Source organism: Marmota flaviventris, chromosome 6 (genome assembly GCF_047511675.1).
Source record: "Marmota flaviventris isolate mMarFla1 chromosome 6, mMarFla1.hap1, whole genome shotgun sequence".
Taxonomy (NCBI): Eukaryota; Metazoa; Chordata; class Mammalia; order Rodentia; family Sciuridae; genus Marmota; species Marmota flaviventris.
Window position 1 is genome coordinate 57,607,787 of NC_092503.1, and position 25,787 is coordinate 57,633,573.

At 41.3% G+C, this 25,787-nt stretch overlaps 1 protein-coding gene across 1 annotated transcript in view; it reads left to right on the forward strand.

The window, feature by feature from the left end:
* The window catches only part of Prep (prolyl endopeptidase), a 112,981-nt gene that overhangs the window by 86,004 nt on the left and 1,190 nt on the right, over positions 1 to 25,787 (forward strand). The window contains exons 11-14 of the mRNA XM_027928270.3: positions 16,866 to 17,002; positions 19,229 to 19,323; positions 21,449 to 21,580; positions 23,257 to 23,413. Of these exons, the coding sequence (XP_027784071.2) occupies positions 16,866 to 17,002; positions 19,229 to 19,323; positions 21,449 to 21,580; positions 23,257 to 23,413 (521 nt within the window). The remainder of the gene's footprint in view (positions 1 to 16,865; positions 17,003 to 19,228; positions 19,324 to 21,448; positions 21,581 to 23,256; positions 23,414 to 25,787) is intronic.

Here is a 25,787-nt window from a genome sequence, read left to right on the forward strand (position 1 = left end):
TTTTGGTACCTTTTAAACTAATGGTGAAGTCAGGTATAGAGTTAGATATTTGAGTCTTATGCTTGCAGGAGAGATCTGTGTTATAAGTGTGAGAATCTTCAACTTCAATATGTTATTAAAATTCAGGGATGGGGACACAATCTCAAGGTGGGGGAGAATGTAAAGAGTGGAGAAGGCTCAGAACTGAGTGCTGAGGAGCCCCACATCTACAAGAGTGGCATACAGTGCCCAGTGCTCAAATGAGGTCAAATGAAGAAGGGAAAGAGTTCCTGGATTTGACAGGGAAGATTCATTGTTGATCTTAACAAGAGCATTTTTAGCAAGCAGTGGGGCAGACCGGTGACTGGACAGGTTAAACTGAGAAAGACAGGAGAAAATGTACATGGCACCCATAGCATTGGTTCCTTATGAGTGGGTGTGATTGATGGGTGGGGAGGATTTGCTTTGCTTTTATGCATTAATTTCCTACTAAGAAACAATCTCATATTAGTGCTGCTATGTCAAAAGCTTAAATTATTTTTTTTTTTTAAGTAAAGGATTCTTGAGTGGTTTGAGTATCTCTGACTTTTAACAGCTGTGGTTTATATCAGCTTCCCACTCTCCCCATTCTCTTCCTTCTCCAGATTACTTTTCCATTTGTCATTTTTTTCCTGTAGACTAACTGGTATAGCTGTGCTAAGAAAACTTATCAATCCAAAAAATAAATTTTCTTTATTTTATAAAAACTTACTCTACAATACAGTTTTGTATAACATTTGTGGCCTCAGGGAAGAGGCATAAAAATGGGAGAAATGGGGACCATGTGTGCAGACAGTCTTGGGAAGTCTTTTTGCATGGGGCAAGAGGGCTGCATGAGGTCTGTGGCATGTCTTACTAAGTGGGAAAAATCACATTGTTTTGGTGTTGATGGATTGGTCCCATTAAGCAGGGACCCACTACAGGAGCTGACCTCAAGGAGGTGAGGGGGATCCAGAGCTCCAATGGAGGATTGCCTTTCACAGAGGAGGGGCATTTTCTCCATTCTTCCAAAAAGGAAGAGAAAACACACTGTGCCGGTGCCTGTGGGCTCTGGAGTTGGGGATCATCTACTAGCAGCCCCATCCTTTCCCTCCTGAGACTTCATAGGCCCTGAATTCTCATCTACATTTTTTCAGACCCTTTTTGAATTTCAACTAAAACTTAAAACATAGTTTTGAAATCTTGAAATCTTTATGTTCTTTGTTATGTGCTCAGTTTAGGAGTGGGAATACTCAAATATTGAGCATTGGAATTTTCTCTTTCTTAACAATTAGATTCCTACCGGGTTGTTCTTTTCTGTCAGCCAGGATAAGCTAGATCATTGAGGTTAACAAGCAACTCCAGAATCTTGAAGAGTTAGCCTGAGATTTTCTTTTCTTTTTAATTTGCAGTGCTGGGGAGTGAACGCAGGGCCTTAGGCAAGTGTTAGGCAAGCGCTGTACCACTAAGCTTCATCCCCAGCTCCAAAGCCAGAGCAGTTTAGTCCCTCATTTTGGCATCCTGTCACACATCAGCCTAGGCTCTTCTCCATGTCCCTTCACTGCAGGAAGGGACCTTCCTACCCGAGCATCACCTATTCCTGTGGCTCACAGAGAGCGTATTTAACCTACTATGGTGGCCCTCATTCCTTCTGTCTACAAGTAACAGCCCCCATCCTAGGCATGTAACATCCAACACATGTTCTGAGGGCAGACTACCTTGGAAGTGGGAAGGGAGTGTGTGGCCAGTCCTCTGTGCAGGAAGGAGAGGAACGGAGCACCCAGGACAAGCCCTGCCAACTGCCCTTCCCAGAGAAGGCAGGACAGGCGTTGGTAGAATCTGGGTGTCATCTCTACACAGTCCCCTTTTACCTTTTACCACAGCACCTAAAATCCTGTCAAGAGACATCCATTCCATTAATTTAAGCTTGCGTTTTTCCAAGCATTTTCCTTACAAAATGCAAACAGCTCTAAAAAACTAGTGAATAGTCCTTTTCTTTCTTCTCCTCCAGGGGCCTTATTATTTTCTCTGGAAGACTCAAAACCATGGGAGAGTTTGCATCCTGAGCACACAGTTTTTCATTAAGTAACATTTATTTTTCTACTTTACTTAATAAAGAGCATATAGAACGGCCAGTCAGAGCTTCTGTCCAGCCCAGGTTGAGCTACTGATAACCCCAGGCTAATCTGTGTGGCCCTTACAGGCCGGCCTCCCCTCGGGCTTTCAGGCATGCATCACTCCTCTGTACACCCATTTGGATCCAGGGTTCCCACACTTATTTGAATGCTTATAGTCTGTGAGGGACAGGGGCAGATGTTGGAGGTGAAGAAGAAGCACTTTAATACAGTGCTCATTCATCAATGAAAGGACTTCTTCCTTGGGGTGACATTGGTAGATTGTGGCTCCTATAAATGCACTATCCCACAGTATTGATAGTTGTGATGGTGTCAGTTTGGGTAAAAGTTTATGTCAGTCTTGATACATTAGCAAGCTAACTTCCTGGTGGGGGCTAATGTTAGTGGGCAGGGCAGCCAGTTCTGAGCTCAGCGGTACAAAGGAAGTGACTATGGGCCATTGTTTCCTAGGATAGTGTGGCCTCTTAATAAACAGCATGTCCCCTACCATTATGTTTGTCTGCTGGTTTGACCTTGAATAATGCCCCCAAGACCCCACAGTCTGGCCCCTGCTCTCTTCCTGTCTAAATCTCCTGCCACTCAGTCTCCATCATTCAGCTGCAGCCATACTGGTCCCCTGGTTTTGCCCACATGCCCTCCCTGTTCCAGCCTTCTCTGCTTGGGAGTCCACCCGACTCTCAGCCACTCCTTCACTTGCTCTGAGTGCATGGATCAGAGACGGCACGCTCCACCCTGCGTACAGCAGCCCTTTCCTACCGCTTCCTCCCTGTCCCAGCTTCATTTCTCCATGGCGCTTCTCGCCAGCTGACAGTACATTGTCATTTGTTCTTGTGTTTATCTGTCTCGCCACTAGAATGTGGTTTTGCCCATTGAACTATCCTCAGAGGACAGGGAAGATACATATAAATGCTTGGAGCATGAAAGAGAGAGGCCATGATAGATAGTGGACTCTGAAATAATCTTATTGTTGCCAGAAACCTATAAAAATTGAACATTTCCTTTCTGTAATATTTCTATGTTTGACTGTCTCCCTCTTGTAGGGTAATTGGTCTTGTCCACTCAATACAGATAGTGTCAGAAAATGAACATTTACTACCATTTTTGTGTTTCTTATAAAATGTCCTTCCTCGCTTTGTTAGTCACCCCCATGGAGAGAAGCTAAGGACAGTGATAGTGATGCTGTTCAGTCCTAATTTAATAAAATGAAAATTGTCAGGTGAGAAGTCATTTTGAAGTGAGGGTTTAGAATGGCTTGGCGAAAGGATTGCTTAAGCAAATAAAAATAATTATTTCCCAAACTTTTTTTAAGCCCTATGCTTTGTATCTGACAGTGTTGGCCGTACTGGGAATATAAGGATAGTGTTTACTGGGGAAAAACGGGAATGTAACAAAACATTTGCAGCCGTTTTATGGAGGCACTATATTATAGTGGGAGGGCCTGTGGGAGCTTAGAATGTGGACCATCTATCTAAGACTGCTCTGGAAGGAGGCTTCCTGGAAAAAAAGTTCCGGGTAGCCAGGGGAGGGGCTCCAGGGGGAGAACAGCCCACACAACAGCAGAGGTCACCAGCACCCCATGGAAGCAAGAAGCCATGGCAGGAGAGCAGCCTCGAAAGAGAGCCAGGTTCAGACCCTACAGGCCTGGTCTGCCACCCAAAAGGGGCAAGACTTAAAAGGGCCCAGGTAGGATATACGTGGGGCCATCTCCCTGCCCAGTGCTCAGAGAATGAGGGTCAGGAGCCAGAGACAGTCATAAAGGTAGTCATGGTGGTCAGTGAACCCATGGGCATATCTGAAAACCCCAGCAGTGTGTATGGAAAAAAGAGAAGATCAAAGTCTCAAGGGATACTAACATTTAAGGTACCAGGGGATAAAGAGGAGCCGGGCAAACTTTTATCCTGGAACCCAGGTTTGAGGGAAATGGCATGGAGGAGAAGGGGGTGGGGGGATGAGCAGGTCAGTGTTGGGATTAGCTGAGAGCATTTGACTGAGTGAAGCCAGTGAGTGTCATCAGGTAGCTATGAATTGAAGAGGCTATGTGGGTGGGGCCCAAGAGCCCAGCTGCTTCTAATGGATTGAGGGGTCTCCCTTGTTTATCAATTCCTCGGTGATAGAAATGTTACATGGAATTCATTAAATGGTGGGGTTTTGTACTCAGTGTGCTAGCTCCATTAGCTTCTCTGCACATACCCTGATGTTCTGTCATTGCCTGATCTTCCCTGTCCACGTTCCAAATGCCATCTATCATCAGTACAGCATACGGTGTTCTTCCATGAACCTGGTTCAATTATTCATCTTCAGCTTTCATTTCTCCTAACTATTGCTGACAATAAAAAACACGTGTGATTAAAAGTATATTTTCCTGTGTTTCAAAACACTTCAAAGCAAAACACAAGATCTTTTTATCATGATAGGGCTTAGGGTAAAAGGATATAATTGCACTAGATTTCTGCAGCTGTTATTCTACTGCACAAATACAAAACAGCATTTCACACAGCCGAGTTTAGAATGTAAATCAAAAAGAATTTGATCTTGTACCTTCACAGCAGGTATCCAGACTTTGTGATTTGCCTGCCTTTTCTCCCTTCTTTTTTCTGCCCCCTGGTGAATTGCTTCCCAGTGGCTGTTTGTGATGCTGCCTCTCCACCTGGAGTTAGTCTCTTCTAATTGGCCACCTCTTTGCACCTGCCTTCACCAGCTTGTGGCCACTTCTGGCCTCACGTTTCCCAGCGTTTCCCAGCGGGTGGGGGGGGGGGGGAGTGAAGTGCTCCTGGGCTTCCTAATGATTGTTCCTTAAGTAACTGGAAACCATCTGTGATGGGCTGCTTGTTGCCTCTTACTCATGTGGAGGATTTATTTTGGTCTGAGAGACTCAGATCAGAGTATAATAGCAGTATTTTTAGGTTTGTCCCACAGAAACAGGAGTAAACGTCTCTGTGCCAGAGAATTTTACTGCCAGATTCACCTTTTCAGTATTCCAGTCACTCGTTTTCTGCAGTAAAAATCTCATATACATGTGCTCCTGAGTGTCTCACCGCATGTCATTTTTCCCCTTGAATGGGCAAACAAGAAAAAGCAAAATAGTAATTGGACATTATGCCAGGTCTCTAGTTCTAGGACTTCTTTCAGTACTTTCCTCAGTTCAGAGCCACACTTGGCTTTGTGCTGTCTTGTCTAATCGCCCCCACACACACCCATACACTCGCATGAAACTGCTTGACAGTACAGACCCAGCTCTGCTTTCTCCTTATTAACATCTGTCTCTAATAGCTCAACCCATTTAAGGAGTGAATAACTACCAGCCACAAATTTTTAGAGCTGCATAGTTCTCTTCTGTTCCATTAATGAACATTCTGGCGAGAGTGTCTTTTCAGCATGGCGATCATTTTATTTTTCTAATGCAATAAAATAAGTGGTCCGCTATAGTTTTGAGTTAATGAGGATTTGAAATGGATTTCAAGTATCCTTGTCAGGGTTTTTATTATGCAGGTGCAATCTCATACAGTAAATTACCATAACTAAACAGCTGGAGAGCCATAAAGCTCTCCTGCCCCGGCATTGCTAAATTACTATTAATTAACAGCTACACATAAGGAAAGTGTCAGATGTTAAATATTTTTTATTAGTAATAACTTGGAAATTTGTGACCTTAAAAAGCTTAGACAATCTCTGAAGGGCCTCAACCAGGGTTAATTTTTATTTCATTACTTTTTCAGATTACAAGCATTTTGAATCCAGACTCTCTAGGCTGCTCTATTTATATAGATGTATAATGAAATGCCATTTAAATATTTTTCTTATATTATTTGATTAAAATATAGGGTCCAGCTTGAGCATTCACTTCTGCATGTATCAACTGTGTTTTCTAAGTGCATACTTTCTTCTGGTACTGTGCTAGATATAGAGGCAAATAGTTGCACAGCCCTGGAAGAGAGACACTTGAGAGCACAATAGCAGTGCCAGAGAGGGTTCTGCAGGGGCCCCATGGAGGATTTGCCGACCTCTTGTTCATGGTGACTGAGAGCATGGAGTCTGGAACTAGAGACCTATGTTCAAATGTTGATGTCATCATTTACAAGATGCATGACTTGGACTAGTTAGTTTTCTTTGTTGTTTGCTTGTTGCCACTGGGGGTTGATCCCAGGGGCACTATGTCATTGAGCTACATCCCCAATCCTCTTTTGAGACAGGGTCTTGCTAAATTCCTAAGGCTGGCCTTGAACTGTGATCCTCATGCCCCAGCCTCTTGAGTCTCTGGGTTTGTAGGCATGTGCCACCACATCCAGCTCAAGTTAGTTATTTCTCTGTATCAGAATGGTGTCGGCTAAAAGATGAGAGTACCCATAGTGTAGACCACCTATGTGGATGAAAAGGAGAAGATATTTCTAAAGTCCTTAGGAAATTTGCTTGGTAAGAACTAGATAAGTATTCTAAATAAATCAAGCAGAATAAATAACATGTATTTTGACTAAAGTAGGAAATAAGGAAAATTCTATTGTGAAAAATATAGAAACTGGCAGGCATCTTAACATTTGTTTTTAAACCTATGGGAACTTAAGTTAATAATTAGCTTGCATAGGAATGTCTATCCCTGGGTTCTTTCTCTAGGACCTTTACTCACTTCTGTTTCTTGTGATTTTGGTTATTTTAACATTTTCAGGTAAGGAATCAAAATAAAATAAAATGAATAGCCATTTATGGTATTTTAAGTTTCTTTCTCATTACTCAAAATAGGCAAGCAGAGGGTAAACTTGCTGAGATGTGGCTTTGGGAGTGCCTACATTGAGTGAAGGAGGGCATCAAACAAGGGAATAAGAACTGATTTTTCTTTTAAGTTATGATTTAGTGTGTAAAGGCATGTGACATGGGGGCTCTGGATCCATGAAGTGGCAGTTTCACTAGAGATGACAGTTGAAGCAGGGGAGGATTCATCAAGGCCAAAGGCAGAGAGTATCTTCACCTAAAACTCTTCATCTTTTAGAGAATGAGAATGAGAGGCACCATATATTTTCAGTAGGAGAATGGCCTAGATTAAAAGGAATTAATTTCAAGGGGTTAATATAGTAACCGGTGCCCAAAGACTGGCAGCAGGAGTCATGTTAGCAGGCAAGGCCGCCATGTTGACAGGGATAAAATAGGGAAGAGGCAGCCAGGATGGCTTCGAGCCTCTGGAGCTGGGACAAGCTGATGTCAATATTTGGGAGTCACAAAGAACGTTTACTATGTAGTTCTGCTTCATTGATTTATTCAGCAGATATTGATCAATCACAATCAGTGCAGAGCTCATGACCCCCCAACAGTGGATTTATCATGCTGCTGTTAGACATTGCAGTGAGGCTCATAACAAGGCCATTTCTGTTTGTACCCGAACAGAAGCCACTGCTTCTGGGCTTCTGGGCAGTGCCCTCTGATAGTGTGTTTTCATTGACCACTGCTGAGAGCCATAGCCAAGTAGGAATGACGCATAGCATTTTTGGTTGAAAGGTGACCCTGCTCAGGGATTAGGGTGGCTCCAGGTTTAGGGTGGATCCTGCTGGATTAGGGTGGCTCCAGGTTTAGGGTGGATCCTGCTGGGAATAGGGCATATCCTGCTGCCTCAGGCTCCCCGCTCCTTGAGTTCCCATGGAGTTCTCGCGGGGTTCTGAGAGAATTGGTACGCAGAGCCCCGGTGGAGGGAGTGTATTTTTCCCAGAACGTGCTTGTAGAGTGGTGTAGAGTGTCAGTGAGAGTTCGGGAATAAAGAGTTGCTGTTTGAATCTACAAGGCTTTGTGGTGGCTCGGTTATTCTGTGCCCAGCCAGACTGCGGCAGACCACAGAATATAACAGTTGAACTGATACCAACTTTTCTCTTCTACAGTTGAGCCAAATGTATTCATTTTAGTCTTGCGTGGCTTTCTACCTAAAAACACCTGCCCACCTCTAAAATTCAACAGCCTATTAAAGTCCATTTGCCTCCATCACTGCTCCTCTCTTTATGTTCACAACTTCCCCCTTTCTATTCCACAGCTTACTCCCCAGTTTGAAACAGAAACAAGTTTATTCCAAAAAAGAGATGGCAGCACTTGAGAGGGCTGATGAGTTTCTACAGAGACCGTCAGTTCAGCACTTAGCACATTGCTGGCGCTCAAGAATGAAAATAGATTTTTAAATGGGCTAACTGGTTATTGAGGTGCCCTCCGAATCTCCAGTGTTGCACAAATGTCCAGCCATCATTTGAAAAGCTAAAGCAATCTACATTAGACTCCCCTGTTATATTTTCTGCCTAAAGGTGACTGTTAAACTCCTCCCCACTCTTCCAAAATTAAATGCCTGGAAGATAGACAGGATTACGATCTTCTTATGCCAGGCTACTGTTTTTAACCTTAGCACAGCACAGAAACATGCAGTACCTTTTCCTAAGTCCCAGAAAGTTCTTCACAGACTTGTTTTTGCGAAGTAATTGAGGCACAGAGGTTGCCTTCCACTCACTTCTTTGGGTAATGGAATGTCTTATTCCCTCCTTGTCTTGACTGTGGAATCTCTGGGCTGTTCTGCTCCTTGTCAGATTTATTGGCCACACTTAGTACAGGCCACACAAGTGGCCTCTGTCAACTCTGATAAAAGAGGGAATTCAACACCCTTTTATGAACATTCTCCTTAAACCTGTCAGGCTCTAAAATTAGGCAGGAGTTGCTGGTGCCAGACATTCTTCTCTCCAAAGGGCTTGCCCTCTGCAGTTACCTCCTTCTTTCATATAGGAGCACCTCCTAATACATGTGATAACGGGAGTCCTAGTGTTGCTTCAGAGATCACCAAATCAGAACTAGATCGGATGTATCCTTGAAGATTGGGGGAACTTAAATGCTGCACATATTTGTTTTAGAGAAATTGGTTTTATTTCTAAATATATTCATGTCAAGGAGTAATATTTCAGGGGAGATAGTTGGTCTTTCCATAACTACTGTCATTCACTTCAAAGAACAGTAATGTTCTCTTGATTCCTTGTTTACTTGCTCTTCTTTTTCCTTTAAGGGAAGATGTTTTTATTGCATTTCTTTGAAGCCAGTCACATGTTAAGACAGCTAGCATGTATTCAGTGATGGCCATCTTGTGCCCAAACACTCTTCCTGAGGTAAACCCCCTTATATTTGTAGATGCCTCTGGAAAGCCATGCTTGGCAGTAGAGATGGGTTATTTCTGAACTGTTAGACTATGGGCTTTACATAAACGTAAACTTTCTTTTCTTTAGTAGTCCTTTTAATTTAAAGAATTCAGCTCAAGGATGTGTGAGTCCTTATCAAATATTCATCAGAATGTGGTTTTAAACATGCAAAGTTAGAATCTATTTTAAATTTGATTACCATCTTAATCTGTTTTCTGATGCTACAACAAATTACCTGAGATTGGCTAATTAATGAGGAACAGTGGTTTATTATACTGGTCACTAATGTTTAGAAAGATTGAAAAGAAATAGTGGTTTATTTAGCTCAGTTCTGGAGACTGCAAGGCCCAAGAGCATGGCACCATGTCCGCTGAGGCCTTCGTGCTGCATCAGAACACGGCAAAGCTTCAGATGGCGAGAGAGGACAAGCATGGTCAGCTCAGGTCTCTCTTCCTCTCCTTTAAAACCACTAGTCCCATCATGCAGGCCCTACCCTAATGACCTTATCTAATTTCGGTTCCTTCCTGAGGCCTCAGATCCAAATATCATCAACATTTGAATTTGGGAATTAAGTCTCAATACCCACATGGGGGAGTGGGGTACGTTGGGGGGGGCAGGCAGAGTGGAACATGGCAATTGCCAAGAAAGTTAGCTTTCTTTATGATGCTCTGAAGCATTTGTTTGTTTGTTTTATTTGTGGAGAGAGTTGCACCTGTTAAGTCTTTTAAGAAAAACTATTGAATGTAAGAATGTAAGAATGGCATGGCAAGATATAATGGGATTTTTCTTGTTTTAATAATTCATCTTCAAGATGGCAGTGCTGACTCTGTAAAGGATCATCTTTCCAAGAAGACTGATTCTGCTAAAATAGTAATACCAATCCCTATATCTGGAATACAGCTTTGAAATGTTTAAATGATTCCCTTTTAAAGAGCATAATGAAAGTAGAAAAGCTTATAAATAAGACATGATACCTCTAACGGAATGTATTTGTCCCTTGGATTCCTTTTATTGAGCGGAAAAAAATCAAATGTGTTAAATCCATGCCAGATGTTGTAACGTTTGCAGAATTTTGAATAGTTACACCTTGTATAGTTTAGCGGCAGAGTGCTTGCCTAGCATGCCTGAGGCACTGGATTCAATCCTCAGCACTACATAAAAATAAACAAACAAAATAAAGGCATTCTGACCATCTACAACTACAAAAAAAATATTTTTTTAAAGACACAATAATAGATTGAAGTAATAATAGATTGAAATAAATTACTTTGTGATACAGTAGGGGAAAAACTCAGGACCAGGAACCTGAGAGACATTGGTAATAATTCGCCATAAGCCAGGAGTGTTACCTTAGTGGGTTGTTTTTGTTTGTTTGTTTGTTTTGCTACTGGGGATTGAACTCAGGGGCACTCAATCATTGAGCCACATCCCCAGCCCTATTTTGTATTTTATTTAGAGACAGGGTCTCAGATGCTTAGCGCCTCGCTGTCACTGAGGCTGTCTTTGAACTCAAGATCCTCCTGCCTTAGCCTCCTGAGCTGCTGGGATTTCAGGTGTGCGCCACCACGCCCGGTGCCTTAGTAGTATTTATCTTCTTGGATTTTATTTTGTCATTTGAAAAATAAGAGTTATTAACTGGCTTGGATGAAGTCCTAGAGTGACAACCTGTTCTTGTATCTAAAATATTTTAAAGTCTCAGGATTTGGGATTATCACCTTATTTCCTCAAAGCTGAGAAAGAATTGACACCAGCTTTCTTTCCCGGGTGACTCAGTCTTGTAACTGCTTAGAAAATACCATTTTCTGTCCTCTGTCAAGAAACAGCATGAGTTTCACTGAGGCTGTGCTTCCTTATAGCCTTGTGCCTAGTGTTCTCCAATTTAAATGTGGAATAACATTGCCACACTGCTATGAGTTATAACAAAAACTTAAAATTTTTTTGTTTTTCATTTGTATTGTTTTGTTGAAGAATTTTTAAGTACAGAAAACTTAACAGTATATATTTAACTGAGTTAAGTGACAAGCTCTATGGCCCTTGCCTTTTCCAGCCTGGCATTACGAGTCACAGGTTTTGAACCCAGGATGTTGCCTCTGCCCAGTGAGAGTAGCTCTCATGATATAGGTCACTATAATTGGTCCTCATGGTTTTCACCAGCTTAACCAGAGCCCCTTCATCTTCCAAGTTCACCCTGGTGTGATGACAGTGGTGCTGGTCTTCTTAGGGACTAGATAGCCCATCCTGGCCTTCCCCTGGATGCTGCAGAAGCAGACAAGAAGACAAGCAGCTCAGCAGATCCACATTTTGCTGATGTCTACACATTGTACACATGTATTGAAATGTCACATTGTAATTAATAAATATGTGCAATTGTTAAGTGCCCATTTAAAATTTTTTGAATATTTTAAGAATAAATTTTAAAGGAAGAATGGGTATATATTGGCAGCTCTCTCATTGGTTACAAGTATGAGAAATGGAAACATTTTTGTTTTTTAACTTGAACCTGAATATTTTGGTAACAATAAGCCATCAGAGAATGGAAAACCAACATTTAAGCTCTGGTAACTGTTCACTAAGTGAATGGCTATCATATGATATACATAGATGAGTGGCATGATGACTTTTGATTGCATCAGTGAGCAAATTATAAATGTGTGTACAGCCACTTTTTTTTTTTTTTTTTTTTCCTTTTGGTACTGGGGATTGAACCCAGGAGCACTTAACCATTGAGTCACATCCCTAAACCCTAAACCTTTTTTTTTTTCTTTTTGAGACAAGGTCTCAGAAAGTTGATTAGGGCCTCACTAAGTTGCTTAAGCTGGCTTTGAACTTGCAAAGTTCCTACGTCAGCTTCCCAAGCTGTTGGGATCACAGGCACTGTAAGGGTAAAAGAAATTGAAGTTAAAGCGTAAAAGTTAAAGGGTAAAAGACCGGGTGTTGTAAAAGTTTCTAAGCTGCAAGGTCTGAGTTAAAATGTAAAGGAGGTATTGTTAGGTTTCTATGCTACCTGCAAAACCTGAAATTTTTGTAGCTGTTAAGACAATGCTTAGAACCGCCCAGTAAACATTTCCCCTGGCTGTTTGGTTGTTTAATAATTCAGGACTCTGTGTAACTGGTCACGTAGTCCTTTAGGCCCTAAAACCAATCAGTTTAATGTGTACCCCGTTTAGAAATGACCTATCACTCCAGCCTGACCTGTTCCCGCCAATGAATGAACTAATCATGTTTAGGAGTTGTTGTTCAATTTTCCCACGCCTCATGATGATTTGTTCTGATGTATACAAAGCCCTCCGCCCTCCCCAAAAAGTGTACTTAAGCAGTGCTCAGCCCCTGCTCGGGGCTCTGGGCTGCTTTCCCTTCTTGAGTGGGCACGGAGCCCCAGCATGCTGGTTCAATAAATCCCCTTCTGCCAATTGCATGAGTGGTCACTTGGTGGTCTCTTTCTCCGACGTTTCACAGGACCCTTACAGCACACACCACCTGCCCATTCACTTTTTAAATGAGGTAAATCTGGGTGGTTTAAAACATAATTCCATGGTAATCTTGCTTAGTGAGGAGTCGGAGGGCAGGTAAGTTGTAGCCCATTATTAGCCTGGTTCTTTTTATCACTATATAAATAACCTATGTGTTTGTGAACATGTATAAATAGGTGTTTCTCTGTAGGCTTATGAAAAAGCTGGGAAGGACATACACCCCTCAGTAGAGGTAGAGATGGACGTGCAAGGGAAAAGACCAAAACACTGTCGCATGACCCTTGAAAGAGCAGTGGTGGCTGAGATAGAGGAGCACACAAGGTAGGAAAGTGGTGAGCCGTGGCATGGGTTACTCTGGATAGGTTTGGTCAGGAAGGAAGAGGGAGATGGAAATTCAGCTTGAGGAGCAGACAAGGTGATGCAAAAGCTTCTTTTTCTTATATAGATTAGGATAAATGTGAGTCTGTATGCCAGGGAAAGAGAAAATACAAAAACAGTGGTAACTGAAGGAGCATGGTAGTGTTGGAGGCGGTAAGGAATGGAATGAAGACTGGGCGATCCTTCTTTTCTCTGGGTTGTAGAGGTATTTCTAACAGGTTCTTCATAGATACTTAGGCAATAAGTCTGATAAAACACTGGTGCAGACTTTGAGGTGGAGCTTTTTGGTGAGGTTTGAGGGAAGCAAGTAGAAGCAAGGAATTTGCTAGTTTCCCCTTCTAATCTAACAAAATGGCTTCAAGAACAAAGCGGTGAACAATACTTAATGGCGAATTCCTGCACTGAAGAGGGTGTTTTAAGAGCTCCAGGGGAATGGCCTCTTTGGAGACAGGCCACATACAAACTGAAGGGAATGCAAATGGGTGGTGTTAGGTGTGGAAGGAAGTAGGAAACAGGTACTCTGGAGTTGATTGTGGGTGGGTAGGGAGACATTAAGGAAGACATGGGAAGGGAAAGATATGAAAAATTCATTTAAGGAGAGGAAAAAAGAAGGCATAATTCCAGAGCCCATCTTAGGTATTACTAATTTGTGATGAAGTGGGTTGGGATCTCCCAAGTGTTTAGATACCCAGAAGAGGAGAACAAATGCAGTGGGTTAGGATTAGGATTAGAGGACTTCAGGCATGAGTGACATTTACAGGGCTGACAAGATTTCCTGAGCTGAGCCAGAAAGCACGAGAGAAGCTGACAGCCAGAGAACAGAAAGTACTGATTGTCATGAAAAGAGTTTTAAAAAAATAATAAGAGCAGATACCCTAGGAGGAAAAGGAAAGGAGGGCAGTGAACGAGTAAGTTGGTCAGAGTGGGAGGTCCTTGCAGATCAGCTGCCAGCTCTGAGAGCCAAGGTGATGGGTGTATGCTATGAGGGGGCTCTGCAGGTCCTGTTTCTCTTTGCCTCTCCAGGGCTTAGCCGCGTGCGTGGTGCATAATAGACATGACAAACATTTAAATGAAATGGGGTAGAATGGAGTTAAGTGAAGGTCTTGATCTTGCAACATTTGAGTGTCTGGTCAGGGTGTTGGACAGCATCATCCTCATCATAAAAGTCCCTAAGGGAAATCACAGGAGAACTGGGTTAAAAGAGTCCCATATTGAAGTTATCAAAAATGGTGGGGAAATATCTGGTTTTAGTTTACATTAACTTGTGAGCATAGAGAAAATGATAAAAGCAAATGCTGTGGCCAGTTTGGGTGAGCCCATTTCCCTGCCACAGAGCATACAGGAAACATGCTAAATCTATAGGTTTGGGGACTCCATCTTCTGGGGATGATGCCTGGGAAACAGTATTTCTAACAGGTTCTTCATAGATACTTAGGCAATAAGTCTGATAAAACACTGGTGCAGACTTTGAGGTGGAGCTTTTTGGTGAGGTTTGAGGGAAGCAAATAGAAGCAAGGAATTTGCTAGTTTCCCCTTCTAATCTAACAAAATGGCTTCAAGAACAAAGAGGTGAACAATACTTAATGGCGAATTCCTGGACTGTTTTTAATGACTGTTTCCAAAATGCCCACAGGGATTCCTTCCATAGTTATCCATAGACTCAGGATTCAGTTTGCTCTTTAATTGAAGAGTCAGGTTTAGGGTTAGTTTAGGGTCCAGTGCCATTCCATATATGGAAATGGCATAGAATGGCTGCTATGTTTGAATGCATAGAAAGGGATTGGATAAAATGTATATACACATGTAAGTGGTATGTATATTTTAAGACTGCAACAGCCTTTTTGTAAGGCATTTTCTTGCCCACAGTAAAATCATCTTTACAATGCCCTTTCACTTTTGGACAGTTCAGAATACTGTTATCTTAACATCAGAATCACACCAACCTAAAGTGTGGATTTATTTCTGCACCTACAGGCGTATGGGGGCTTTGGACTTTTGATGGTATTCTGAAAGGATGTGTTGGTCCTACAGCCAGATGAGAGAATGGCAGGCCAGTTTGCAGGCTTTGGAAATCTTACAAGAGGTCACAGGAAAAGTGGTATGAGAGAAGGAGTGGAATTATCATGAAGCAGCAAGAGACAGAACACTTTGAGAACAGGCGCAGGGTCTTAGAATCGGCAGAGATGAGATGCGTCAGTGTAGCTGGGTGAAAGCAGGGGGCACAGGGGAGGCCAGCCTGGGAGGGAGAGCTGGGCAGGGACTTGCAGAGAGATGGGCAGTTGGCAGGTGGCTGGAAGGAACACCGATTTGAGCAGATGATTCAGTTATGGTGGCATCCTATGAGACATGATTCATTTGCTTTGATGCTGTGCCTCTGTGGCTAAAGAGCCCTCCTTTCTTCCCATCTCAGAGATGAAGGCCTTGTGTTCCAGCTCATTAGCCCAGCCAGCCACTTCAGGATGGTTCCTCTTACTCTGCATTTACTTGAACCCACTCACACAGCTCCATCAGTGGCTGCCAACACGAAATAACTTCAAACAAAACTGTCTACTCTGCAGAGCAGGCACCGTGATTCCTAAACTGCCACATTTACTTTCTTTACCTTTCTCTCCAAAGTCAGAAACAGATGCTTTTTAGTCATACTATTCACTGACAGGATGCAGAGGATGACCAGCCTTGGAGCACTTATCACAGTCCTACACCCCCTCCCCCAAATCCATGGTGCTTCCCCTCCCGATTATCTCCAAGGATTTTGTGGCTACTTTCTGCCGCAGAACTGCTGCCATCAAAAGCTGTAGATTCAGTTTAGCTCCAGGTCATACAAAGCGTGAAGGCTCACAGGGGAGGTCAGCAAGAAGTTTCTGAGCTAAGGCACTTTCCAAGTGTCAGGGTAAAGACGCCATGTTTGCCTGAAGGGAAAACGATTTGCAGCTTTTCTGTCTGGAAGAAGCCATTATCGGCTTTTCGTGGCTTATCATTTATTCTATGGCTTATCGCTTGAATAGCATTTAATGTTCCCTTCCTTATCCTTTTTCTCTTAATCCTTTATTCAAAAGTAATGAATATGGAGATGTTGACTGAACTTGCCCAAGGTGGCCCAGATTCGGGAAGGTTTGAGGAGCCTTCATTGTCAATACTGGAGAAAATATCTTTGTTTACCCAGGAATAATAGGATTTCTATGGTGTTCTTCACCAGCTTAAGTTAATGTCTTCTCATTGCTAACATTTGTTTAGTAGTCAAGCATAGAAAAATGAAGATGTATTAAGTGTCTTCACTTTTTAGGGGAGGAAGCCAAATGTGAAATTTGTTTTCAAGAAGTCTCCCTAGATTAAGTTGCTTAAAAAGATGGCAGAATCTAACTTTTCCAATGCCAAGAAGGATACTGAGCAGAGAATTGAATGCCTATTCTCTCACGTGCCCTGTGAAGGCCCTAAGAGGTGGACCTGATGGCCTCATTTTGGGGATGAAGAACTGAGGCTGAGGGAGGATCAATGACTTGTGTCTAACTAGATAGCTATGGAATAAGAATTCAAATCCAGTCTCCCTATTTTCAGACCCATGCTCTTTAAACTATCCCCATAAAATTGAAAGATGCCTCACTATCAAATAGCCCTCTAATGGTGCTAGATTTTCACTGTGCTTCTGTACATGAGGAGAGTACCACCTCTTTTTCCCATTTAAAAGTATGCAAGTATTTACCAAGAGATGCTAAATCTAAGTATTCTGCTTTCTTTTATTCTAGATTTTCTACCCTAGCAAGGATGGTACAAAGATTCCAATGTTCATTGTGCATAAAAAAGGCATAAAATTAGACGGCTCTCATCCTGCTTTCTTATATGGCTATGGTGGCTTCAACATATCTATTACACCCAACTACAGGTAAGTATGGGACACTCTTGAACTTGACATGTGTTTGATCTTTACATAGTGGAAAGGAACCAGAGACTGGTCTACTAAATCATTTCTAATATACTCAATTACATATTTCTTGATTGTTTTCTTACAAGGAAGGAGTGTATTTGATAACTATTTGAATTTTTGCTCAGGAATTACAGGAAATGTGATGACAAGCTAATCTTGTTTTTTAAAAAAAAAAAAAAAAAAAATGTTCTCAGTGTAAAGTTGAGCACTAGATTTAGAGGCTTTAGCCTGTCTACAAAAGATTAGTATCAATTGAGGTCTTGAAAAAAGGAAGCACCTATCTTCACTGTCGTTTATTACCAAATCAGCCTTTACCCCAGAATTCTCTTCAGTGGGCATGTTTTAGATGATTTTTTTTTTTTTTTTTACCAGCAGAGACTTAAAATACAATGTCTTAACATTCAGCCATAAATATTTTCTGAAAAATCTGTTATTCATTTTAAACTGTTATGTGCTTATTGTTTGTGATTATTTCCCAGATAACTTATGTTTGTTTACATATTGCCATTATTTATGTAAACCACTGTCAGTATTTTTGCAAACTTGGTTTTAATATCCCATTCCTTAGTATGGAATTTGCTTTGAGTGTTTTTAATAAAAAGTTTTCTACAAGCAACACCAACTTCTAAATAGAGCATCACATAAAATCTGATTCACAGATTCACCCAGGATCTTTTTTATTTGAGAAGAGATTCATAGACTGAACATAAATTTGGAATGGGTTCAACAAGCTATCCCAGAGTAGAGTGCAAGAAAGCCACTCATTATTATAGAATGAAATATAAAACATGGTCCCTGCCCTCCTCAAGTGGTTTATAACCAAATTGTGGACTTTTTTGAACATCTGGCTAAAGAGTTTGTTAGGAGCTAATGGAGGTTTTTGTATAAAATGATAGATTTGTGTCCCTGAACTAAAGGGACACTAGGAGAATGTTATTACCCATACTATTAATTCATTCTGACAGCGCCATGTCCCAGGCATGGCGTGAACCCTGGGTGACAGCAGCCCCCAGATGGACTTCCCAGGCAGAGATTTGCGATCTCATTAGTACTCCATATCTATGTGGTAAAACCACATGCCATATTTATTCTGTGATAAAATTATAGGCTTCACCTTTAAGTCAGTGATGCTTGAGTGTAAGGGCAGTGAACACATGCCAGTGAATAATGAGAAACTCGCATCCCAAGCCCCATTCCTGTGGTCCCAATAGGGATCTAGACCACACCGATCACTGAGTGGATCTACTGTAGCTAGAAGCACTGACCTTTGTTCATTTGTACTTAAAATCTCTGTGCTGAAAATCAAGTTGAGCCCCAGACCATTTCACCCAGAACCATGTGAATGTAATAGTAATTTCAAAAAGAGCCCATTAGAGATGCATGAAGTGTAGAAGACCAAGTGACTGAAAATGAATTTGGCAGATTGGGGTAGATGTCATCAGGCCAACCATATCCAATTTTAGTTATCTTTCCTCTTCATCATCAACATCGAGGAAATTAACACTAAAGCCACCTAGAGCTTTAGGTTTGCAGAAGCCCTCCTTTTTCCCATTACTGAGAATTATAAAATTCTCAAACAGTTCAAGGCAAAATTAACTAATAGAAAAAGAAACATCACTCGGCCTTTTCACAGTGAAAAGGGAAGAAACAAAATCCAAATTTTCTGAAGAACTTAGAAGCTTTGTGTAATTTTTATTTCTACAAAGTATTCTCTAGCCCTGAGAACTGTTCTTATTTTCCAGTCTGTGAGCTTGTTATCCTCTCTTATTCCCTTTATTGACTAGTTTAACATCCAAAGTTCTTTAGAACTGGAAAACATGGAAAGCGTTAAGGAAAAGAAAAAAATGAGAGCGGGGGGCCATTGTCGGTTGCACCCGCAAGCCCCCAACTATTCTTGCCTGAGCTGGCCTTGTTGCAAAGATAAATTCCGTGTAAAATGAGGGCCTCTGATTTTTGCTGTCTGCATAGTGAAGTATTTATTAGTAAGAAAAGTGAAATATAATGAATGTTCAGGTAAACATTAATACTTTATTGTAATCAAGTAATATAAAAATTGGGCTGGTATTTAGATTCTATTATGCATATAGTGTTTTCAGGGATACATTTGATTTTTTGTGATGAAGAGAGCTCAGCAGTGCTTAGCAGATAGTTGCTGGGAGGTTAACTGTCTTCTCTGTTCCTCAGTGTATCCAGGCTCATTTTCGTAAGGCACATGGGTGGCGTTCTTGCTGTGGCCAACATCAGGGGTGGCGGTGAATATGGAGAGACATGGCATAAAGGTGGGCTGTTTTCTCTGAAACAATCTCAGGTCTGGCACAGTCCAGGCTCAGGATGTGCTGACCTTCTCATTTAAATGGGCTGAGGGGGTGAGGAGCAGAAAAGCATTTTTTTGGTTGAGACAAATGAAAAATAATAATTTTCAAACACATTGCAGGCACTGCCCCCCTTTAAAAATAACCCATTCTGTTCACATTTTACTTTCTTTTGTAGTCTGATAACAAAGCACGTATTTTTCAGAAGTATTCCCCATAAGACCATAATCAAAACTTGGGATTTTTGAGCAATGTACAAGGTGCATTTTTAATTATCAGCATCAAAAGTGACTCTTGAAGCTTTTTGGTATTTTTCCTGGCAGCCTTGCTTGTAAAAATTCAGTATTATTCATCTGTCTCAAAACAGACTTCAAAGCAGGTCATTTGCTCCTAAGAGAGCGGTCTACAGCTCTCCTCCCAGTGTGGTATCCCCTTGTTCCCAACACTACTGGGAGATTCTGGCCTCCTCACATTGCTGCTATGACTATCAAGTGTGGGTTTTAGACACAAGAATATAGTCACTGTTCCTCCTGAAGCACATATTTGAGTTGACTGGCTAGTACTCAGCTTCATACCTCAGAGGGTCACAGTTTCCTTTTTTAAAACCCTTTCTCTTCCATTTCTTTGTATGTGGAACATCCCACCACCCTGACCTGGCTTTTCTGTAGATAGAATTGAATTCATAGACCAACCAGTGTCTGATGAGGGCATTTTTCACTTGCCTTGGTCCTGTGTCCTTGAGGATGGTATGGGTCAGGACTTCCACTTCTGCCAGCTTCCTAGTTCCCTGCTCTCATTATCAGCTGTCATTTATAACAAGGCCTACTGGGACGAAGGGGGCCACCAGTTCCTAGACGTGAAATCCTGAAAAAACTAAGGTTTTCTCTTTTAAGCCCCTCTGGTCATCAGGGGCCACCGCCATCTGATAAGGAAGATGCCTGGGTCCTGGCTGACTTTTTCCCCTGTTTATTAACTTGAACCAACTGATTTTCCAAAGTCATAGGAGTCAGACAAGTTGGAACTTGACTAAGACTAAAAATAGATTGATTCCTAAGCTTTCTCAAAGATGACACAGTAAAAGGACCAGAAATGGACCTTTTCCAGTTACAGCCTCGTATATAGAACATTGATAAATGTAAATTCCCTCTGTTCCTTGAGTTTAAAATTTAGTGGTCTTAAATGTATAGCCATGATCCCCAAGTGACACTTTTCCTGGAAACTAAGTAATCCTAGCTGTTCAAATTCACTGATAATTTCTTATTAAGATTTTAATAACATTTGTTTTGATATGAAAACATTTCTTCAATAGCACTGCTTCATCTTTAATTGAATTTCTGCAAAAGTGGTTCATTTCAGATCTAATTAGATCTGTGCCTGCTCTTTGTTCATTTCAGAGGCAGTTATTTCAGACATCTGTTCCTTTGAGGACATGCCTTTGGCCTTTACTTGTAGATATTCCAAGACCCCATAGCTGTTTCTCTGGGGGTTTTTTTTTGTTTGTTTGTTTAATACATTGGAATGGCTTATAGACAGTAAAACCTTGAGGTCTTATTTCATCCATGAATGGAGAAGCCCCCCTGTGCTTTGCTGAAGCACCATGTCACCACCCAATTCCTACTGTTACTGTAAATTAGTAACCCAGGGCAAAATCGGATCATGTACCCACTACAGACTCCTGCAGGGAGGAGGGGAGCTGGGTGGAACTTGGGGGGCTGAGCTCCATAATAGAGGCCTTGTTTCATTTTACCTTCAGCTTCTCCAAAATAGAGATTCTTTCTGATGCCATGCTTCTCTCACAAAACAGATCTATCCTCTTTGGGGCACTTGCCTTTTAAGTTCTAAGGGTTTTAATAAAATCCAAATTCACCATATGTGTGAATTTGGGCCTGCAAGTCCAGGGGTATTCATTGTAGATTTCCACAGCACATAAAACTTCAATTGAGGCATTTCTTTAAATGTTGTTTTAGCCACCATTGTTTAGATTGATCCATAGTTGAAACTGTGCCGTTTTGTTATTTGAACTCCATTTAAGTTAAACCGATTTTTGTGTGTGTTTTGTTAATTAACTACCTTTCACTTTGGCACATCATAGGTGGTATCCTGGCCAACAAACAAAACTGCTTTGATGACTTTCAGTGTGCTGCCGAGTATCTGATCAAGGAAGGCTACACGTCTCCCAAAAGGCTGACCATTAACGGAGGTTCAAATGGAGGCCTCTTAGTGGGTAAGAACTGAATTTTACTCTTTGTACCTACCAAGTGACCCATATGGGGTCTCCAGATAGAATTGCCTGTGAAAAGATTGCCTGATTTATACTGGTACAAAGAAAGCAAAACCATTTGTATTGGGGCACCTGATAAATAAGAGACATACTCATGACAGCAGGAAACGAGACCCCATGCCCTCCTCTGAGGCCTTCCCCCACTGTGGGATCAAGGGTTCAGCCAGCACAGAGCTGATGAGCCTGGTAGCCTGATTGTGCTGCTCAGAACTTGTAAGATGTATCCTCCTTGAACATTATGCTGTTGGCTGCTGAGAGAGGCCATGAAAGAAGATGGGGTATTTAGAATAGAGCCATAGCCTTATAGGAATGAAATAGTTAATTCTAGTCATTCTTAGGAGTGGCTCCCACTTGTTGAGTACCTATGTCTAAGCCCTTGATATGCACAGTTATTGTCCAGGGAGGCACTGAGTGGTTGAAAAGCTCATCGGTGTCACACAACTGAAAGCTGGGGTTAAACCTGGTACTGTGATTCTGAGTTCTGCTCTTCTATGTGGCACTACCTGTATGCAGCTTTTTCTAATTTTATTTTTTTCCTTAGTAGCATTCAATACTGTCATGAATGTATGCGATAGGCCTGGACTGTGCCCTGCACCCCTTGGCATTTAGGATGTGAAGTGTCATCATACATGTGTAGAAGAGCACATCAACACTTAAATATATGTGACAAGTCCACTTTGGGGAGGGGGTGGTCAGGGGACAGAGCATTCATTTGTCCATGTCTTTGCAAGATGCTGTCATTTAAAAAAAAAAAAAATCATTTCCAGGCTGGGATGTAGCTCAGTGGTAGAGCACTTGCCTAGCACGTACGAGGCTCTGGGTTTTATACCAATCTTCCAAAGACAAATTCCCATGAAGGTCCAAAATAATTTGTTTTAATTTAGAAGGGATATTGACAATCATTTGGTTCTTCATCAAATATTTATTGGACACTGAGAAGTGCCAGGCATTTTTTCAGATACTGGGCCTATGTAGAGCATCTCTACCTTCATGGGGCTTTCATCCTAGAGGCAGAGGATAAACCAAGGGCATCAGGGTTTCTAAGGGGAGGGGTGGGAATTCAGTGTTAAAATCAAAAGGTGTGTGGGAACTGTTTTATTGCCAGACACAGGAGAAATCCAAATTCCTTAACTTATTCCTAGTCCTGCCAGCTTTGATGTTACCCCTCCCTGACTGCCTCACACTGAGTTAGGTCCCCTCATACCACACTTTCCCAGCAGTAGTGATTGCCGTACTTCAATTGTAGTGGCTCATTCACTTCTTGATCTTCCCCACTAGATTTATTCACTGAAACAGGTACAGGCCTAGTGCCCCACATGGTAAATATTCAATACATATCTGTTTAATATTGTTTTAAAGTTTGAAAAACAGGAGATGATGAGCCAGCATTGGTTAGAGCCTTCAGCTGTGTTTCAGACCCTGTTTTGCCTCAAGCTAGTCCTAAGATCTTAACTACCCCCACCAGCTATGAACGCACATGGGTGGAGAGAAGGGGACATAGGTTCCTCATAAAGTCCTCAATCTTTTCTGGTAACACCCCCACCTCATTGAGATTAACTTTGGGGGACAAATCGTGTTAGTGTTGCTTTGTATATTTAGATGTTTTTCTTGGTTTTCAGCTGCTTGTGCAAATCAGCGTCCTGACCTCTTTGGTTGTGTTATTGCCCAAGTTGGAGTAATGGACATGCTGAAGTTCCATAAATATACCATCGGTCATGCCTGGACCACCGACTATGGGTGCTCAGACAGCAAACAACACTTTGACTGGCTCGTTAAGTATGTTTTGATTGACATATGCTATTAATGATTTGATATCTTAATAGTCAACAGAATTAGTATCTGATGCTTTGTCTCCTTGGTGTGTTTTATTTGCATATAATTTACTACAAGAACAGAAGAGGTGGGAATACCTTCCACCTTGTTTTAATATGGTCTTTAACAAAAACAAACTTTAAAGGTGTGATAGGCAATATTGCAAAGATGGCCCTCCAGGATTCCTGTCCTTGGTTATTCAGTTAAAAACTATTGTATAGGTACTTTGCAGATAGAACAACAGCCATCACGTAAAGGGAACTTTAGTTCTACAACTGCATAGGACAGTTCTGCCAACAAACTGAGCCTGAAAGTAAATTTTTTTTCCAGTTTGCCATTAAGAGCCCACCAATGTCCTTAAGAGACCCAGAGAATCCAACTGAGCCAACTCACAGAATTGTGAGATCAGAAGTCTGTTTTAAGCTGCTAAGTTGGTGGATAATAATTTGTTACTGCAGTAATCAGAAACTAATACAAAAAGGTATCATACATTGTATCAGTATGTGGAATTTCCTTTTCTAAATCAAGAAATAAGGACATAAAAGAACACATGCAAACATAATTAAACTCCCTTTGTGCTCAGTGTAACTACATATTTGAAACTACAAGTTTCATTACTCTAATATTGTACAACTTACCTCATTCATAGCCCTCAACCACTTTGGTGGTAACAATGAGTAAATAACAGAATTTGGGGATTATTTATCAGCATCCTTTAGGAACAGTCCTTGGACTGGCACAAGAGGCCTGTTTTCCCATCCCAACATTCTCAAAATAACTTGGTCATTTTTAATTTGTTTTTTATGACTTTCATAATTAAAATGACTGAATTTTTTAATTGAGTACTTTGAAACTATTGCATTCTGTTCTCTAAGGGGGAAAAAAATTCACTGTGAAAGCTGTTACTTTTAAAATACTCAAATGGCAACATGCACCCAGGGAAATAAATCCTGTGTAAACTCATTTGAAAAAAGTTTGAATTTTTTCTTCTGTGATATTCCTACCTCAGATTTCAATTTTCTAACTCTGATCTCGCAGGGCTTTATTTTCCTTTTACCTTCTGTTACTAAATGAGCTTAGACCTCATTTACCTACAGCTAAATTAGCTAGAAAGGACCATATGGGAACTCTGGAGTGCATCCCTTGGAGCCCCATCTAGAATATTAAAAGGTGTTTTCTCCCAAAAGAGCTGGACCTCTGAGTCTGGGAATGTCTAGGGTAAATAAAGCCTAATAAACAGGCTGTTCTTTCTACAGACCATCTCCTGAAAATTTTGAAACCACTCTGTAGTTTCAAAACTTACCACATCTGTGATGTTGTCTGTGAATCTCAAAGTGGGGAGTATTTTTAATAGGAACTGAGTTTTCCACATTTGTTCCCAATAGAATAAACCCTTATGTGGAGGAGGGGTTTGGTTGGGAAGCAGATCCCCCATGTTAGGTATTGGGAAAACAAACTCCCCGTGTTTTAGCTTTGACTTGGTGAGCTAAGAAAATTTTATACTCTTTTTACTACACTTCAAAATAAAACTCTGCTGACACAGTTGATTAAAATCATTAATACTGAATACATTGAAAAATATAACATTGGATAAAATGTACAGATATTTCTTGAGCCTTAATCATTATCAATCACTGTCTAATTTACTGTTTTTATTCTTGAAACTGTCTTTGTTAACTTACCTTGGAAACTTTTCTCATATTTCAAAGGGTTCCTCTTCCACTAAATTTCTCTCCATTGGCCAAAGGCAGTTTCTTTTCTGCTGAACTGTGAAAGCCAGCAAGAGGCTCAGGAGCTCACCTGGGCTTCCTTGGTTTGTAGACAAGAAAGACACATGCTCTTCCTGAGGTTGCAAAGCTAAGCCTGAAATAAAGGCTTTATAGGGATAAGGGAAAGAAAGCCACTGTACACTGGCTTTGAAGTTCAACAAAAGATTAATAGCTAAATAGTCACACTCTGTAGTTTCAAAAAAACAAGTCATTAGTCCAACTACATAGCAGTGAAAAAGTCTAAAGAATACCAAAAGATACAGCTCTAAACACTGAGTGTGCATATAGTTTGGCTTATTTCAACAGCCCTGCGAGTTTTCTTTCTTACATAATATTTCAAAGTTAAAGCTACATACATGACGTAGCTCCTGTTTTCAGTAGCCCTTCCTGGTCATGGCCTAAATGATGAGCAAGCAAAATGCCATGCCACTCACATTAGGCAACAGAAATCCTCCTTGCTAGTAAAGTTAAACTGGTATATTAGCTTTCTGTCATTGTGACCAAAATACCCAGCAAATACAGAAGGACAGCTTTATTTTGGCTCATGGTTTCCAAGGTTTAAGTCCATA